General features: G+C 48.1%; 1 protein-coding gene across 1 annotated transcript; it reads left to right on the top strand.

Moving 5' to 3' along the window:
• The first annotated feature begins 8674 nt into the window (after window positions 1–8674).
• Window positions 8675–12938, top strand: LOC133350790 (chymotrypsinogen B-like). The gene is made up of 7 exons (XM_061565524.1): window positions 8675–8787; window positions 9783–9886; window positions 10861–10940; window positions 11077–11158; window positions 11349–11529; window positions 11702–11841; window positions 12685–12938. Exons 1-7 carry the CDS (start codon window positions 8736–8738, stop codon window positions 12844–12846), a joined length of 801 nt encoding a protein of 266 aa, XP_061421508.1. The 5' UTR covers window positions 8675–8735; the 3' UTR covers window positions 12847–12938.
• Window positions 12939–20269: the final 7331 nt, after the last annotated feature.

Raw genomic sequence — 20269 nt, 5'->3', positions numbered from 1 at the left:
TAATAGGATGCAACGTACCTTAAGCAGTATGATGTCCAGAGACTCAGGGATAGCCCTAAGATGCTGGCAGTCTCCAGCATCTCACCAGAATGTTGGTCGAATGTGCATCCATTACACTGGCTGCTGAAGCTACACTATGCCTCTGAAAGCCTGTGCATAAACCCTAGCTCTCTGATTCCACGTTCCAGGGTTTGGAACAGAAGGCAGCTGCACAGCAGACTGATAACATCAAGGAGCATCGCAGGCTTCAGAGAATGTTCAGAGCTTGAGCAAAAGCTGACCAAGAGAAGTACCTGACCTCGCTGACTGATGAAGTTGAGTTGGGACTGTTACACAACGACATGAGGACAACTTTCTCCGTCATAAAACGTCTCAGAGGAGGTGGTGGACATACTGCCAAGGCTACGATCACCAAATCAGACGGCTCTCCTTGCTCATCGGTGGAAGAAGTCCTGAGCATTATGCAGCAGTGCTGAACCACCCACCAACAGATGCTTATCCCAATTTGGCAGATACTGCGCTGACTTTGACTGCCAAACTAACACAGACTCTCCTACATCAGAGGAAGTTTGGCATGTCATCATTAATCTTAAAAATGGCAAAGCAGCAGGGTTAGATGGTATTTCTCCAGAACCGTTGTCCATGAGCATGTTGATTCACTATTTAGGCATCCGTTTGACTGACATCTTCAATGAGTGGAGAGATAGATCCATGTGGCAATGTGGGAACATTTGCGTTATGTTAATGTGCATATTTCTAAATAAATTGTTCTCACAGTCGATTCATTCACACCTTCCAATGGATGAAGCACTCTCAGGGCACTACTTTTCGACATGGAGATGATAATCCTAGCAGCGTCAAACTGCGTACAACCGAAACATCATCCCCGTGTACATGAAAATAGACATCATTAGGTAAAATGTGTATAGCCAAAACACGCATTCAATAAAGCCACTTTGGGCAAGGTTGGCCTGTACTTAAATTCTTCAAGAAGATACATACACTTTAAGGATGTTCCAGATTTCCGGATGAATTGTATACAAATCGAAAAAATGTGCCTAAAATAAGAAATGTATTCCAAAAACAATGTCAAAGGAAATAGCATCACTTCCATGATGTCATCAACATTTTCCCTACCAAGAGGGTGTCACGTGGCATCACGACCCCATTTTTATTTAGCATGAAGACATGTTAAATTATTACATATTGTAAATTATCCGTAAATTTAAAAAATGTTTAGATCCGAAACTCATTAATAATACACTCTCCTCCCTCCCCCCCCCCCCGACTCTCCCTCCTGCTTTGACCCCTTCCCCATTTCCCCTCTAACTCCCTGCCACCGTGGGTGTTACGACTTTACGTACCCTATTTATTTGAATCTTTGAGAAAGCCTAATTTAAGTATTGATACCTGACTCGCAATGATGTGTCGCAATGGCTAGCAAAGAGCACCCCTTTCAAAAACATAGGCGATGTTTAATCACTCGCCTTGATAATTGTTTGAAATACCTGTACAAGACTAAGAATATAATATGATCAACTCAGGCAGTTCACAGCCTTCGTGTTGTCATTGGTGCCTCATTCACCTTTGAAGTTCACATTAACTAGATCAATGCTTTCTTTTTTTCATCTTAGAAATATATACAGGTTGCGCCCTATCCATTTACTAACTGACAACGAGAAGCTGAATAATGCGTTTGTTTTCTCTCGTATTGACTTTTGTAATGCACTGTTAGCTGGCATCCCTCATATTCTGTTTCGTCACCTAAAACGTATTATCCCTGTGCTGGCATCTCCATTGGCTGCCGGTCTGGTTTCGAGTAAATTTCAAGATTCTTATCCTCACCCACAAGGCTCTCAATGATGCTGTTCCCTCACATATACATCGCCTATATGTCCAACAAGAGTGCTTCAGCCGATTCTGGTCTGTTGTGTGTGCCGAAGTGACGTCTCTTCAACGATGATGGGTGACCAGGCCTTATCTCGTGTGGCCCCTAGGCAATGAAATATACGTTCACAGGATGTTCGATCCACTGACTCCCCATCATCTCCTCGTTTTATTCAAATTGAACCTTAAGACGCAGCTTATTTATGAGTATTTGTGATATTTCTTGAATCCTTTATTTTGGGGTTGGATTTTATTGGTGTGAGCCTGCCTGCATGTGCGTGTGTCTTGTGCCAATCTAGACACAGTCCCATTGGTGAGCTTCTCTGGCAGGTAAGGCTGCGTTGGCTGGGGCATGTAGCCCGCATGTCCAGCCACTACATGCCCAGATATAGGGGGCTAAATAGGCTCGGCACGGGCTAAAGAAGAGATGGAGTGATGTGATACAAGAGGATATGGAGCTAAGGGGACTTACCGATGACGAGTACCAGCAGTGTCAAGATTGGAGGCTTATGAAGGACGCTACTGGGCAGTTGGAGGCAGTCGCCCTCCAGCAACAATGGAGGGCAGAGGAGCGACGCTCACAACAACGAGTGGGGCGCTTGCGGCTAAATCATAGCAAGTTGGCACAGTAGGGTGCACAGGTGGTGCATCTCCCAGGCATCTCAGTGTGATCTCCTGCCAGCGAGTCTTTGACACTTCATGTGGTTTCAAAGTGCATCTAGCCTGGCGATTGGCGGTTGTTGTTGTGTCTTGTGATCTCCGGGTGGGAGACTTTTTAGAACTGTAAATTATTATAAAAATTGCATCACAGTTTAATTACGTAGAACAGCGCCAAATGACACAATTGTCCATTTGTTGTGGCTATCGAACTTCCATCCTGGGCGTGTTGAAGGAGACCACCTTGTCTCCTACCCTCTTATCAACTTCAAATTACAGTGGGAGGGGGAGGGAGGAGGTCGATATTCTTGTAACACAAATAATGGAATTGAAGGGATGATGCATGAGAAAATATCACGTGCAGAAATTCACATTCAGGAACTTATCGCATGATTTTGATGAAAATATTTTTTTATTTAATCTGGATATTTTCCACATCAAGTTGGGCTAATAAATCTTACTACGTTTTTTGTTACAATCAGTGTAGTTAAACCTGAAACTAAATACATAATATTTTTAAAATATATATTTTAATCCTTCACAATTTGCCACGTTCGCAAGTCTGCAAAGTTCCAGTATTGACACTGCTACATTAACCTACATGTTAAGCTATACTTGCATTTAATGCTTATTTTAAAGTAGTCTAATCTTACAACGTATAAATAACTTTTTTCACGGATAGAATGTATTTTTTTATCAATAATTCAACCATTAAAATATACACCCACAGGAATGGGAAAATCCTGAGTGAGGCCAAGAGACTACATGGTAAATAACTCTAAATATTTTATTTCTACTTTTTCTAAATCTAATTAAATTTGTAGAAATTTTTAAATAAAATTATATCTGATATCTCTTCAAGCTACTTTTTACTAAGGCGTGTACTATCTCGCAGGGTCTTCGACTTTGTCATCTTTGTCAGATTGCAGTCTAACTTATATGGTTTTACATTCCGAGAGCTCATTTTATTTTTTATTACAATTATTGTTAACCGAGTTGAATTCATCAACTCACCACACTTTCATAATATGAATATTTTATAACTCGGTTTAGTTTTATGTGACTGGAAATTACATTTTAACCCATGCAATATATCAGAGACATGACCTCCAGAATGAGCGTTTAAAATAAATAAACAAGGCTCCAGAAACTTGTTTTTTGTTCAACAAAAAAGTCAAAAGTGTCTCCATGCTCAAACGAGTGGTGGGGAGGTATCTTCTGAGTTTACGTATCTGAGCTAGTAGTTGGAGGTTCTGAGCTAGTAGTTGGAGGTTCTACGCTTACGTTGCATGTTTCCAGTCACTGCACACAATGTTATACTTATTTGATCAATTCCGGAAGGATGAGATGCAGATTCCACTATTTAACTGCTGCCCCACACAGCGCCAAATGACTGGCCACAAGTTTTAATCAGTTTCAAATCCAGTGAAGTGTACACGCTCACCAAAGGTAGCGCCAAATAAATCGAAACAGGAAAGAGCCAGACGAGAGCCATTTGTGCTGTGGTTGATGTACCTGAAGTTCCTTAAGCTAAATACGGCATTTTTTTATATCGGAAAGACGTTTGGTTTGGCAACCTCTTTCCACAATAAATAAGCAAAGATAAGCTTGTTTTATCATTGAAGGTCAGAACACGACAGTCATCTGGTGAGATTTAGTAAATTCCCACGCATATTGAGATAAGGGATGATAGCTAAATGGTTGCAGAATTATGGCGTGGTTACTAAGAGATGGAACGTGTCCTGACAGAATGTCCATCAGGAAGATGGAGCAATGAAATCGGCTCGTGTGTATCAATCAATAAATATTAATTTTCGGTGCCAATATCGCCCTCAGTAAAGTATGCATCAGTGCACATTACAACATAACGGGGCCGGTACAGCGGCATAGAGCAATCGGTGGATTCTGTACATCGCAGGATCGTAAGAGATACCACATAGCTTGGGGAGGATTTTATCCAACAGATTACTCATCATGGCTGTTGTTGATGAGAAGACGAAATCAGGCTTTTCCCATGTTACATATCATTTCACTTTTTCATGTTCTCAATCTTTATAAAATAGACATGTGCTTCGTAGTGCAATGCAAATTAAACTTCATTTTGCCCATAAAATGTGAATACGTTGGTTCGCTACAGATAAAAAAAACTAGGTGGTTTACTATTTATGGGAACATGTGTTGGATATAGTGCAGTGTGTACAGAAAATTATGTGAATGCATTTTCACCCATTCTCATTACTTGTGTAATGCGGGCGTAAACGGCCCTCCGGAGGTGACGTCAGGAGGGGAGGAGTTAGGTCACGTGGGGGGGTGAGGGGTTAGGCTATAGAAGGAGGGGAACCGGAAGAGGACGGGGAGTGACGGGGAACCAGGAACAGAGAGAGGCCACGAAGGGCGAAGCGGAGGGTGGCGAGATCGCCACGAACACGGGGGAGCGAGGATCGGCACCGTTGGCCAGCGGTGACCGACCCGAAGCAGCGAGGAGGCTGCAGTCAGCAGCGGGGCTGCATACAGAGTCAGCAGCGGGTCTGCATACGGTAGCAGCCAGAGGGTCTGCACATAGGGGTAGCAGCGGGAGTCTGCATAGAGGTAGCAGCGAGTCTGCAGGGAGGAGGTTACAGTAGATGAAGCAGAGAGTCAGAGGGAAGAAGGAGCTATAATAGCAGTGAATAGCCGGGGGCTACAAATACAGAGTTATAACAGAGTGCCGTGTGGGTGAGGACGAGAACCCAATAAAAGACACGAAGACAGAAGGAAGTGTCCGAGTCCTTTTATTACACTGGAGTCAGAAGTGAAACGGCATGGCGAAACAACTGAGGAAAAAGAATATTCCATCCCCGGCGTCGGCTTCATCTTCGGACGACGACGATCTTCCTCCTGAGGTCGGCTTCACTTCGGCGGAGGGAGAGATCCGTGAGGGCCCGGGCGTTGAGGAGGTGGCCCCTTCGTCCGACCCATCTGCGTTGAAGGACGAAGATTTAAGATGGATCCGGATGGCGGAGCAACTGGCAACCCTAAAAACCGTCATCACAGAGTTGTGTGACCTTGTCACGCCAAGGGCGGCGTTGGAAGGTGATGGTGGTGATCGGCAGGAGCCCGGGTCGTCTTCGATGGCGCCGCCATCGGCCACGCGGCGTGAAGACGCCATCTTGGGCGTGGCGCACCACGGAAGGCGGGAAGCCGCCATTTTGGGGCCGCCGCGAGGATCGTCCGCCATTTTGGCGACACAGCGTTGCGACGCCTTGCTGAACTTACCGCCGGAAGAGTCAGCGACGGACGGAAGCAAGCCAAGGAGTCGCAGTCGTCACCTTACAACCGTCAAAGAGTTCTCCATCGGGGGCGATTGAAGTGCGTTCGCCTGCAGATTTTTGGCGGCGGTACGTACGGCAAGGTGGACGGACGCTGAGGCACTGGAGGTGCTCCCGACTCTTCTTGATGATGAGTCCGTTCGTTTTTTTCGCTCTATAAAAGCTGCGAAGAAGAAAACTCTGCGAGGGGTGTTCGAGGAAATGGCGGACGCGTACGAGCCACCGGATGACGCCCATCGCCGATTCGTGCAGCGGCAACGCGCACCTGAGGAGTCACCTGTAGCGTACAGGGGCGCCGTGTTGGAACTCGCTATGGCCGCTTACCCGGAGACGGAGCCTGACCTGCTGGAACCACTCATCTTGGGGAAGATGTTGGAGTTGTCCCGAGATCTCGGCATTCCCATGCAGGCGTGCGGTCACGGAAAACTCACGTCCCGGACCGCGGCCAAGTGTTTGGACGCCCAGTTCAATCTCCGCCGCTGGAAACAGGTGACGGCGTGGACGGGCGGTCCTGTCGTCGATGGGGGGGCCGTAGGGTGGGACCCTACGAAGGCCGTGTACGTGCCGGATGCGACCGGCCCAAAGGAGTTGTCGGCCGCCTCCACTCCGTGGCCGGCTCGAAGCGGGCCAGGGCCGCGGGCTCCGCCGCCGGCGCGGCCGCGTCGGGACGGGGTGCCCGCTGCGCGCCGCCCCGACGTCGACTGCTTCCGCTGCGGCCGTCGGGGCCACTATGCCAGGGACTGCTGGGCCCGGGTTCCGGGGCCGCCCCAGCAGGAGGCCTCGACAGCGGACGCCCCAAAGAAAGACCCTCCGGCACAGACAAGCCGGCCGTGACAGCGCAGGGGGGAGGACGTTCCGCTCGTGGGACGTCGACTGGAGCCGCAGAACCCGCGGGACCTGCAGCTCTTCCTATCCCTCCGCGGACGCGAGTACGGGATGTCTCTGGACGCGAGCGGGACAGTGGCGGGCCTCCAATGGCGACGGAAGAACTTGCGCCCGTCGCCCCTAAAACCCTTCCACGTTCCCGCTCGGCGGGTGGTCTGCCGACCGTCCGGGACGGCCCGGCTGCCCGTACTCGCTCGAAATCCCTCACGTTTCGTTAGATTGTGTTGTGTTGTGTTCTGGTTATATTGTTGTTGCATGCTTCGTGTCTTTTTACGTGTTGGCCCTTTACACCCGCATTTCTTGTCAGGTTGCAATTCAGCCGAGGTCGGCTGGATTTTCTTTATGGGGGAGGGTGATGTAATGCGGGCGTAAACGGCCCTCCGGAGGTGACGTCAGGAGGGGAGGAGTTAGGTCACGTGGGGGGGTGAGGGGTTAGGCTATAGAAGGAGGGGAACCGGAAGAGGACGGGGAGTGACGGGGAACCAGGAACAGAGAGAGGCCACGAAGGGCGAAGCGGAGGGTGGCGAGATCGCCACGAACACGGGGGAGCGAGGATCGGCACCGTTGGCCAGCGGTGACCGACCCGAAGCAGCGAGGAGGCTGCAGTCAGCAGCGGGGCTGCATACAGAGTCAGCAGCGGGTCTGCATACGGTAGCAGCCAGAGGGTCTGCACATAGGGGTAGCAGCGGGAGTCTGCATAGAGGTAGCAGCGAGTCTGCAGGGAGGAGGTTACAGTAGATGAAGCAGAGAGTCAGAGGGAAGAAGGAGCTATAATAGCAGTGAATAGCCGGGGGCTACAAATACAGAGTTATAACAGAGTGCCGTGTGGGTGAGGACGAGAACCCAATAAAAGACACGAAGACAGAAGGAAGTGTCCGAGTCCTTTTATTACACTTGTAAACCTCTGAGGTAATGTATCTCTTGGTCAAAATAACTCTCGTGAGGCCTGCTTTAGGCGAAAAGAGCAACGTTTTTCCTCATATCGGTGGCTTCAGTGCAAGTTTTTCTTCTTGCCTGCCACTGATGTGAGCAATGTGCTCTCTTTGTACATTGTCATTTTTAGCTGTTCCTTCCTGGTACATGGCGTGTAAAATTACGTTTCTATTTGAACACAGACATTAAATATCTCATCGTTATTTTCCTTTAAGACAAAGCTGACTTACATAGACTAATTGGCATCCTATCACAATTCGTGTATTAATTGTTCACCGAGATAATAGGAACCCAGATAATGGAAAATTTAGAGGCCAACCGAAACAAACGAATAACCTGGATCAAATAACGGGTTTCGTCCTTTGACCACATAACGTATTCACGGTACTCTATGAATCTGATCGTAAAAAGAGATTACTATCAAACACCATTATGCCTGACTTTATTATAGACGATGAAAATACATTTCACTCCGTCACCCAAGGTGTCAGAAGCCGACATCTTCGTAACATCTGTGGATGATCAAACTCGTTTACGCATAACACATGTGAAGATTATATTATCAAACTCGCTTATGGGAAGTATAAAAGGCGAGGTTTTTTTAGTGTAAATGCCATATAATTGAGATTACACTACTCATGTGTGCATGCCAAACACAGATCAAACTTCTGCACATGATAATTTAGTAAAACAATGGATGAGTTAAGACAAGAAGAAGCCTGTACTTACCTAACTATATTTCACAAACGATACCTATTAACTATTAACTACAAGAACAATCTACTATGCATTGTGTTCTATCCTAAACTCTCGAGCTGTAAGTCGCAATTCAAGTCCCCTTGGTTCGTGATTAAAAGACACGTCGCGGCCCGTCTAATTGTGACTAAATTCTATTTCGGTAATAATGTACCCGAAGTTCATGAGAACCTATTGGATTTCTCCACTTGTATACAGGGCCGGTGTTATCAGATTGCGATGTAATAAACTCGCTGCCCAACGGCATTTTTTTGGTATAAAAGGGGCCGGTTAGAGAGACAGGGTCCAGCACCGATCACCACAATAGCAATGTCTCTCTTCTGGCTCGTCTCCTGCTTCGCCTTCATCGGCGCCGCCTTCGGTGAGCAATGTCCGCTGGAACGTGAAAGCAGCCGTGTCTATGTGAATGATCCATATTTACACAGGCAGATACTATTGGTCTCTAAGTAGTAAATGTGTCTGGAACGTGTAGAGCTCAAGGTGATAGTTACATCAAACAGGTTGTCTTTTAGATCAGTTTAACACGTAGGCTTAAACAATTGTAAATGTTGTGGTTTCACTCTTCAACACACCAGTGGGCTAAAGTAGTGAACTATTTGTCTTTTGTCAACGTGACACTGTTTTGCTGATTGGCCGTGTCGGGTGGTGGAGGGTTACGACACATTTATAAATAACGCGATCTAACCCAAAAAGTTTATTATGAATGTCTTTTAGATGTCTACAGAATTCCCGTCGTTTTCCCTCCTGATGCCGAGAGTTTAAGTTACCCATTCTGTTTGCCACCCGCATGCAAAATCTATCATTAACGGATCATCTTAGAGCGGCAACATAGCTTTAGACTCATTGAGGCCATCTTGGATATATGGTGATGTAATTACAATTAATAACTCTATTTTTAAAACCCTTCATAACTCGAATGTTGCCGTGTCGGTTTCACCAAACTTCACCAAGCTTGTCACTGCGGGTTTATGAAGGCGGGTGGTGGGGGGAGGGACAGATATCACTCATCAATGATGTTAGCCATGGCCAGGAATCCAACTGAAGTCATCGGAGTGCACAGCCGCAGTGCGCTCACCACTACGCCACTACTCCACTCCCAGTTAATGATGATGAAAAATTAGAGTCACTCAGCTAAATTCACGGAGGGTTACATGAATTACGAATTATAAATAAACATGTACGTGAAAAAAAAGAAATATTTTTTTTTATTAGTTTCAGAAGACTATGTGTGCCGGTTTTGTTTATTCACCTGAAGCGGCACCCCCAGTACATGCGTGTCAAATAACGTGAGAAGTAATCTCTGAATCCACCAAGCCAGGGTGTGCTCTCTGAGCTCGTCTTGTACCCACGTCACAGGGTGCGGTGTCCCGGCCATCAAGCCGGTCATCACCGGCTACTCCCGCATCGTCAACGGCGAGAATGCGGTGTCGGGCTCCTGGCCCTGGCAGGTGTCCCTGCAGGTACGAATGCCAATTTGCCTTCCCCTATAATCTACCTTGTAACTTCTAAAAATAAAAAATAATTAGATTACAGTAGTGTGTTGTTATACATGTGCGTTACAACTCGGTTTATATTTACGAACAAGTATTTTCTTATCACAATTCTATATGCAGAACGAAATTGCCTTATTTGATATGGTAATGTGGATGTTGTTATATAGTTCTACGTAAAATCAATCTCCCTGTATGGTCAAGAGATAACACAGATTAATTAACAATACCCAACCGATTGTGAATAACCGAAGTTGAAACCACGTTTCTAATGGATACAAAGTGTAATATGACAATAGTGCCATATTTTCTCCCAAAAAAAACTCCTAGCTTGCAATTTACTTTGTCATGGGACGAGGCCTCCTCCCATAGGCGTCTGAATGCAAACAGTGGAGAGGCCTCTTACCCAAACGGTAGACTTTTTGTTTGTATTGCTTTAAGGCCTGTGAATAATTAATTAGTGCCGGCACACAAACATGACATAGTCATAGAGCCGATAGTTCAATTCATAATTGCCCCTTTAAATCTGCTGGCCTCAAAGGGTTCAGACCATCCAACAGAAACATTTTTTGTAAATAATCATACTAAACGAGCAAAAAGTTTTGCTGGCAGACTGTCTGAGATGGGCCCCACTTGACAACCAGCATGATATATGTTTTCAACAGCATAAAAGAACGACAACTTATTTAAAACGCGGTTTAAATTGATTGTTTATGAAAATACTAAACGATGTGATTAGGCAAGAGGAGACGCGAAATATAATAGCCTCGGTGCGACCGAGCGAGACATCAAATATTTGGGCCCCACCTGACCGTTTGTCGCACCCCCTGAGCTGATAATATCGTCACTACCCACTCGCTGGTGAATTTTCATCCCCTTTCAATTAGTTCATGTACACCACTGTCAAAGCAGCCCCTTGAATTATGCCCTTTAAACCACCACAGGATTCCACCAGCTGGCACTATTGCGGTGGCTCCCTCATCAGCTCCACCTGGGTGGTGACCGCTGCTCACTGCGAGTTCAAGTGAGTGCTCACTGAAACGCGATTGCGTATTGCAGCTCAATGGACTGTAATCAGCAAAACACGCACACGTGTGTGTGGGTAGATGATTCTGAGCAAGAAGGTCATGTAGGGGTCATGAACGTGTGCGCATCTGCAGCCCGTCCCGTGACCGCGTCGTCCTGGGAGAGCACGACAGGAACTCCAACGTCGAGAACATCCAGTCTCTGTCCGTCTCTAAGGTAAACTTGTGTTCCTCATTCAGTTCACCCAGGCGTGATGGAAACTGTACACGATTATATTCACGTCGTTTAGATTGCAACGTCACATGACGGTATAGTGAGCATTTGAAATGCAGGCTGACAGCTCCCGATTGTCAATACCGGTAGCTACGTTGCTTTATGGTTTTTCACTCCGTTTGCACACACACAGGCCATCACTCACCAGCAGTGGGACTCCTACAACATCAACAACGACATCATGGTGCTGAAGTTGGCTCAGCCCGCTCAGATCGTGGACCGTGTCTCTCCCGTCTGCCTACCTGCCTCCTCGGATGTCTTCCCTGATACAATGATGTGTGTCACCTCCGGCTGGGGCAAGGTCCGCTCTTCCGGTGAGCATCGATGCAGAACTCGTGATGCCGAACACTGAGCGGAATTTTGTATTGTATAGGCCACCCCAATCCAACAATGTTATTAAAACTAAATTATAGAAAATATAAATCTAATCCACAGGTTCCAGCCCAAATTGATATGGATTTGTTTGTGTGTGTGTGTAATTCACAGCCTTCAACACGCCGCCCATCCTGCAGCAGACCGCTCTACCCCTTGTGCCTCCCTCGATCTGCCAGCAGAAGTGGGGCTCTGCCAACACCATCACCAGTGTCATGGTCTGTGCTGGTGCTGCTGGTGCTTCCTCTTGCATGGTGAGTGTTCGTTTCGTTAGTATTGACGATCTTTACTTGGTGTAAAGTATTATACACTGCACAAAAGTAGGTCTAATGCTCATAAAGGCATAGGCACCCTTAACTTAGCCCGAAAGTCGACATATTCCCACCATTTGGTTTTGAGAAGCAAGATGAATTGAGACAGCACAATACCGTGGGACACGTGGTGTCGTCGTGGGCGATTTGGACATCATGATGTCCATCTCACAATTTATGATTTAGCTACAAATGTTGTGCATGTGCATCTAAATATACTGTCCTCATTAATATGAGAATCCAACAGGCTCATCGAGAACTCCCAAACTGCCATAATGTCTGCACATTCTCTTTTGTTTTATTGCAGTAAAAAAATCACTTGTTTTTTCTTAAGTTGAGTCACATGGGCTTAGTCGGTAGGAAAATGTATCATTCTCTCAGTGTTTTTGCCCATTGTGACTGCTAGCCCCTCTATCATGGGAGACCTGGGTTACAAACACATTATACAAAGAATAGCGAAGCCATTGCTAAACAGCAAAATTAAAGGTAAAATGTCAAACAAGTCCTTAAATGAGCAGCAAATAAAAGTGACATTTAACATGGGTAAAACATAAATGCTAAACAGATAAAGCCAACGTACGTACTACATGAAATAGAATAAGAAGAACAAGAACATATTGGACTAAAATGTCCTTTTCTTGTTACCAAACAAATCGTTGCTCTTTAACACTTGATGAAGTAGCGCAGCATCCCTTTGCTCACTGTAAAACCCAACCAAGTGACGTCGATTGATGAGCAAAGCGCGATCGGCCAAGGGTCTGATTTTTGGCGATGCTGTCTCCACAGGGCGACTCCGGCGGCCCCCTGGTGTGCGAAAAGAACGGCGTGTGGAACCTCGTGGGGATCGTGTCGTGGGGCAGCAGCTCGTGCTCCACCTCCATGCCTGGCGTGTACGCGCGCGTCACCGCCCTGCGCAGCTGGATCGACCAGACCATCGCTGCCAACTAAACGCACCAGCACGTGTATGGTGTTCATTTTGTGACAAGTTGCCTATATTGTAACTCGCAAATTAAGTATTTCAATAAAACAATGGAATCAAATATGAGCGGGTTTATCCTTCACCTCCGATTTCCCCGCGCCTCCAATTAACACGGTAGGCTACGTATGGTGCGAAAGAAGTTCAGCATACGTAGAGCTTAGTAAACAATGTTCCATAATGAAAACATTGTTATTCGTCTGAATTTCTAAATGCTTGGTTGCTGTGAATTCTGTAATGCATTCCAAATACAGCATATCTTCTACATATATCTTGTGCATTGAAGAATACATATTTGGTCCGATCGTTTGGCCAATCATGATACTTATTGTACCGCCCAAAACTTTCCAGAAACTAATCAAGGCTACCCTTAGATTCATCATAGTTTTGATTTACTGGATTTAACTGGGACCACAGGAGCTTTAGAAGATGTCACATTGACCAGCACTTATGCCTTCTGCTATGGATCTGTTGCCAGCTTGCCCTGTCCCTCTCCTCCCGTGAATCGTAACGAGGGGACAAGTCTGTGAAATAAACAATAATAACAATAACAAAGTTGGGAGGCGATGAGTAGATACTCCACGTTGTGTTCTGTCCTCCTGAGAAGTGGGCGACTCCACGACAACTGAGCACCAGAGGTTTGTGAAACGGCAACAGCAACGCTTTATTTCAAAGTCTTCTTCCGAGGATCCTTCGCGTGCCTGCAATCATGACCAGACACACCCCTCCCAACACCCTCCACGTCACACAACACCTCAGCTCAGTCCCTCAGCACGGAGTCCACCCCAAATCTGAATTGGGGGTGTCCTCCCTACTCACACTGTTGAGTGTGGCCTACTGTGTACGCGAGGCTTGGGTCCTATCTCTGATCATCATTGCCTACACATAAATATAAAAACACGCACCTGGCTCTCCATAGGAATTAGGGGCCGTCCATAAATGACGTCACGCATCTAGGTGGGGGGGGTCAAACATTTGTGACGATGTGGGACGAGAGGGGGGGGGTTTGAGATATGTGACGTCACATCAAAATGCGCAACTTTAAATAAATATAGACAACACGTTCCGCGGTTGAGCACGGCAACCGGCACTTGTAATTTCAAATCACCCCGCATGTCTTCCCTCCATGCATCATCTCATCTCCCAGCTCCCATCATCGCTCTCTTCCAACAACCAGGTAGAGATAGAGGGTGGACAAAACCCCTCTTCTTTCTAGCAACCACCTCCCTCATTCCCTCATCAACGCCATCGCCATCACCATGGACTTCAACCCTCAGTTTTGAAGGTAAATAACATATTATACTGATAGGAATCAAGTGGACCACCCTACAATAGATGATATCGTCCGTCCATCCGTCCGTGTAGCAACATCGCCCCCTACTGCAAACACTTGGCATGACCCTACAAAAACCTTTAGACTCTGTGAGGCTTTCCTGGCTAAACAAGTGTAACATTCCCTTATTATTCCCTCAGATAGCTTTTAATTAAAACATTTAAATTAATGAGGCTTTCCTGGCTAAACACGTGTAACATTCCCTTATAATTCCCTGAGATAGCTTTTAATTAAAACTTTGAAATTAAATAAAAAAACTCACAGCGCCCTAAAGCCTACAGCTAGGCCTAAAGCCTAGAAAAAGGCCTCAAAGTCTCCCTTCGTATCGTACCCCCGCGTGTGTGAAAGGGAGTTAATGTTTAACAATGTTACATTCCCTGATGTTTTAAAATAGAAACATTTACATTTAAAGCTTTTACATTAATAATTAAAACATTTAAATTATACATTAATAATTAAAACATTTAAATTAATAATTAACTCACAGCGCCCTAAAGCCTACAGCTAGGCCTAAAGCCTAGACCTAGACCTCAAAATCTCCCTTCGGATCGTCCGATTAGGTGTAGCAACATCGCCCCCTACTGCAAACACTTGGCAGGACCCTACAAAAACTTTTAGACTCAGTGAGGCTTTCCTGGCTAGTTTTTGAGTAAAACATTTCAATTACAAATGTACTCGCAGCGGCCTAAAGCCTACAGCTAGGCCTACAGTCTAGAAATAGGCCTCAAACTCTCCCTTCGTATCGTACCCCCCCCCGCGTGTGTGAAAGGGAGTTAATGTTTAACAATGTTACATTCCCTGATGTTTTTAAATAGAAACATTTAAATTTACAGCTTTTACATAAAAATAAACTCTCTACCTCCCCGTCGTCGGCGGGTCGCCAGCCTAGAGCCAGGCCTGGGAATTCCTCCCCCGCTAGGGGTGTATTGGGCGGGACTACAGCGGTAGGGGGCGGGGCTACGCGGGGCTGGGCAGGGCTACTGCGGCAGGGGGCGTGGCCACGAGGTGCAGGGCGGGGCTACGCGAGGTTGGGGCGGGGTTACGGCGGTAAGGGGCGGGGCCACGAGCTGGGGGCGGGGACACCGAGATGGGGCGGGACCACGGGTGGCCGGGGCGGGGTTACGCGGGTGGAGGGCGGGGCCATGGGGCATGGCGGCCATTTTTTGCCATTTCATTTTATTATAGCCATTCAATTGTTCGTTCCTACCAGCCCACCCCGCTGGGTCCTGTTTGGTTTCAATTATTTTATTTGAACACTTATTGTTTTTTTATTTGTGTTTAGTGAAGGAACAGGCAACTGAGGCTTTGACGAAAGTGACCGGGGCCACAATTTCTATAACCTCCTATTTCCCATAAGGTTTTGCCAACCACGGCGGTTTTCAGGAACGTAACCCCAGCAGTTACATCTATTCATTTTATTTTGATTCGATTCAATTTCTACATTTCAAAAATATTTGTTCGATTAAAATTCTACATTTATCAGGTGTGAGGTTACGGTGATTTGTATTATAATATTCCCTCGTTATTCACGAACTTGTTGTCTGCGATGTTGGTTACCCGCGAATCACATCTGGAACTCTACACGACTGCATCAAGAGCGAGATAAAGTGATGACATCAAGTGATGAGATAAAGTGATGACATTAAGTGATGAGAGATATTTTATATGTACATGTAATTTTTGCTATAAATGCTATTTGCCGTAAATGTTATGAAAACAATATGTAAGTGCTAGATTTAGAAGTGAAATAACCCTTGACACCAAATCTGATTAGCCTTATAATGTGTATTTTGGTATTTTCATGTAATATTTGTGTGGCTGTTCCGTTTTTGTAAATATGACAGCACCATATAGTAAAACACAGATCCACACAAATGGCCTATATCTCCATATAATCTGAGGGTAATGTATTGTTGTAAATTTATATACCTATAAATATGGACATGTAATTTTTAAAGGGTGTTATTGACGAATGTGTTGAGTTTCATGTAGAGATTGGGATTGGTGCAGTACAAAGAGATTTGCGTTTGGGCATTGCGTAAAGGTTGGAGGTTGGATGAAATAGAATGGGGTTTGATGACCTTCCGGAAAACAGCTTAGAAACTCAGTGAAGTATTTACAGATTCATCATTATCGTCATCATCGTTGTTGTAATTGGTGCACTACTCCACCGTAATACGTGGTGAATTGGTGTACAGTATATTAATTTGGAGGATTTACTTTTATGAAACTCCAAAGGTGGAAATTTTTCCATGAATTACTTGGAAAGCAATGGTTCACGAATCGGTCCCACTTCATTCATTCCACGAGAGACTTTTAGATGCCAACCCATTACCAGGATTTGAACTTGCTCGCTTCTGACTGGGAGACAGACACTTTGCCGAGCTGGTTAAATATAAATGTAACGTCGTTGACATTCAGGTGCAGCTCCTCAGTGATGCACACATGTGTAGAGCCGTTGTAGCCATTGTAGACGGCCTGATTTAGACTTTCCGCGGGTGGCAAACAAACACAATGGGCGTGGCTACGTCGGTACGCGGAGCAGGTGCTCGCAGCGACGTCCTCGCCATACGCTGGGATCCCTCACAGCCCCTCCCCTCGGGGGGAGATGGCTATTTAAGGCGGTGAGCCGAAGGGCTCTGGGTCTAGTGTATTAAGCTGTAACCAGTGAAGAAAGAAGACCAGCTAGACCGGCCCTGGAACTCCCTGGGATCGCTGTCCTTTTAAGGACCGACCAGGCAAGCCAGCGGCGTGGCCCCCAGAGCCCAGAACCGACGCTCTTCTAAGAGCGGGGTCTGGGTATTTGGGGTGCCGTAACCTAGGTGTAAGCTAGCTGTGAGCTAGGCTGTTGTGTTCCGTAGCTAGACGGGTGAAGGGGCCGATACCCCTTCAGTTACTGTAAGCTTCCGAGTTACGTGCTGGTGTTAATAAATAAGCGTGTGCCTCCAACTACGTGTCAAGTCTCCCTGGAACCATACTACATCTGGTGTCAGGAGTGGTTTTACAAGGATGGAGACGCGACGCACAGCTCGTACCAGAGAGACGGAGGCAGAGGAAACCACGGCCGACTTCGAGCCAGAGATGGCTGCGGGCGGACCCGAGCAGTAGGAGCCAAGTCCACCTACACCGCAGCGTCAGGACGAGTGGGGACCGTCGCCTGAAGGACTGCGGCTGGCACACTCTCGACTGGCCGAATTGCTGTATGCTGCAACCGCGACACTGGAAGAAATTACCCGGCTGGGTGCGGGTGGAGCTGCGCGGGCTGATGGCGGCCGGCATAAGATGCCGCTTCCCGCCATTTCCAAGGACGCTGAGTTTTAAGTTCCCGCCATAAGTACAGTGCAGGCTGACGGCGAGGCGGGGCTACGTCACGTGGCCGATACTCACCAACCACAAGCCACGCCGGCAGCGGCAGACAGCGAAACGTCACCACAGCAACCGCCGTTGCCACGCGACCAGCCCGCCAAAGCTGCACGGAGTGACGGAGAGCGTTTTTCGCCTACGGACGCTGCGGTGCAACAGCGACTGCCACCTCTCAAGGAATTCGTGGGAGGAGAAGGCGACTGGGGTGGCTTCCAGAGGCGCTTCCTCGCCCATCAAGAGATGGCGAAATGGACCGACGACGAGGCGTTGCGTGCGCTGCCGGCGATGCTTGACAACGATGCCCTCGCCACTCTCACCTCGGCACCAAGGGCGAAGCGCGCCACGCTGCAAATGGCGCTGCAACTCCTCGCCGCGGTCTATGGACCACCCTCGGACTGTCGTCAGCTGTTTTACGATCGCCAGCGGGGCGCCAAGGAGTCGCCCCTGGCGTACCGCACGGCTCTCCTGGCCCTGGCGAAAACAGCTTTTCCACGGATGGACGAGGATGGGGTGGACGCCATGGTCACCGGAGAAGCTGCTGCTGCTGGCCGATGATTTGGACATCGTTGTCTTGGCTGAAGACGATGCGGAAATGTGTTCGTTGAGGGCCGCCCGGCACATTCATGCCAACCTGCTGGCCCAACGTCGGAAGGCCAGCAAAGCGACGGCCAGCCATACCGTGGCTGCGTCCGCCCTCCCAGCGGAAGACATCTGCGCTGTGGATCGCCCGACGGAGTGGAGGTCCGGAGTACGGCCAGCTCGGGACGGACCGAGCCGCCGGGATCAGCCCAAGTCATCAGCAGCACTCACGCGCTGCTACAACTGTGGCCTCCGGGGCCATGTGGCCTCGGGATGCCGGGCTCCTCGGCAGCGTGGTGCGACGCCTCGCCAGGACGTCGCGCCTCGACCCAAGTCTCCCCAGCAAAATCCAGCGAGTCGTGGCACCCCACATGATTGGCCCACACACACACCTGCCACTCACTCACACACCACAACTAACGGGGGTCAGAAATTATCCATTGTCACGCCAAAACATACCTCCGAGGAGTGTGCGGTCCAACCGACCCAGTGGTCCGAGTTGGCTTATCGTGTTGTTGCCGCGTCGTCGGGGTCGTCGGTTGTTGTGGGACATATTGATGGGGTCGAGGTACGGGTCTTGATTGATCCGGGAGCATCGGCGACTATTGTGTCCGATTTGATTTACAACATTCTCCCCATTCAAAGTCGTCCCTTGCTCCCTGTTGATGTCCCATGTTACGCTGCTAATGGGGGTTCGTTGGGCATTATCGGACAGATCCGCGCGCAAATTTGTATTGGGGACATTAAATTATCTGGCCCGATATTGGTCTCCTCCTCGCTGGCGGTTCCGTGCCTGTTGGGGACGGATTTCTTGGCCAAAATTCCCATTCGTATACTAATCGACCAAGGATGCATTGAACTCCCATCGGGGTGACGTATGGCCTTTTTGTCATCCCCCGCTACCACTGTCCATGCGGCGTTTGCAACGGTACCGGCACTGGTCGCGAGGACGGTACGCGTACCGCCGGGAGCTCAAATGCTCGTACCTCTTAGGCTGCGCCGGCCGTTTGCGGAGGGTGTCGGGGATCGGGGGGTTCTATTGGGACCATCGAGGGCTGGGGTCAACGGACCCGACTTGGTAACGGCCCAGACCCTGGTAAAAGGGGACGAGGACCCCTTCATCGCGGTCCTCAATGTGGGGTCGCGAACGGCCGTGGTTCCTCAGGGGACCGTGCTCGCGCACGCGACGCCGGTACCTCGTGAGGAACCGGTTGTTGCTCAGGTGAGCGCCGGTTCGCCCTCGCTACCGCATTCAGATCGTGATGAGGGGTGGCTCGATGCGCTTTGCGCGGGATCGGTGGACCTGTCCGGTCCACAGCGTGAGAGGCTTCGAGTCCTCCTTCGCGAATTTTCAGACGTTTTTAGTCTAAATAAATACGATATTGGCTGTACTAAATTGCTCAAACACCATATTGACACGGGTGACAGCGCGCCAATCCGCCAAAATCCCTTTCGGTTAAGTCCCGCCGAAAAGGAGCATGTTAAATCGGCTGTTGATGACATGCTAGCTGCGGATATCATATCCCCTTCCACCAGCCCTTGGGGCGCGCCGATCGTTCTGGTTAAAAAACACGACGGATCATTGCGCTTTTGTGTGGATTTCCGTCGGCTTAACAAAATTTCTGTAGCCGAGTCATACCCGCTTCCCCGGATGCATGAATCGCTTGATGCCCTGGCAGGGGCGCGATTCTTATCCCCATTGGATTTATTGTCCGGGTTCTGGCAGCTCCCTCTGGATGACGAATCAAAAACAAAAACTGCTTTCCGTATGCCGCAGTGCCTTTTCCAATTTAATCGCTTGCCAATGGGATTACATTCCGCGCCGGCAACTTTTCAGCGATTAATGGAATTGGTTCTGGCTGGCTTGCAGTGGGATTCGTGTCTGATTTACCTAGACGATGTCATCGTCTTTAGTAGAACATTCGAGGAACACCTCCAGAGGTTGCATGCCGTTTTGCTCAAGATGCGGGCTGCTAATTTGAAGTTCAAGCTCCAGAAGTGTTTCTTGCTCCGCGAATCGGTGCGCTATTTGGGTCACATTGTGGGCCGTTCAGGCATTGCCACTGATCCCGCCAAAACGAAATGTGTTAGCTCCTGGCCGACTCCCACCTCGGTGGGTG

This window comes from Lethenteron reissneri, chromosome 35 (genome assembly GCF_015708825.2).
Source record: "Lethenteron reissneri isolate LAM-NWPU_2019-01 chromosome 35, ASM1570882v1, whole genome shotgun sequence".
NCBI lineage: Eukaryota > Metazoa > Chordata > Hyperoartia > Petromyzontiformes > Petromyzontidae > Lethenteron > Lethenteron reissneri.
This window is presented reverse-complemented; position numbering and strand designations above follow the sequence as displayed.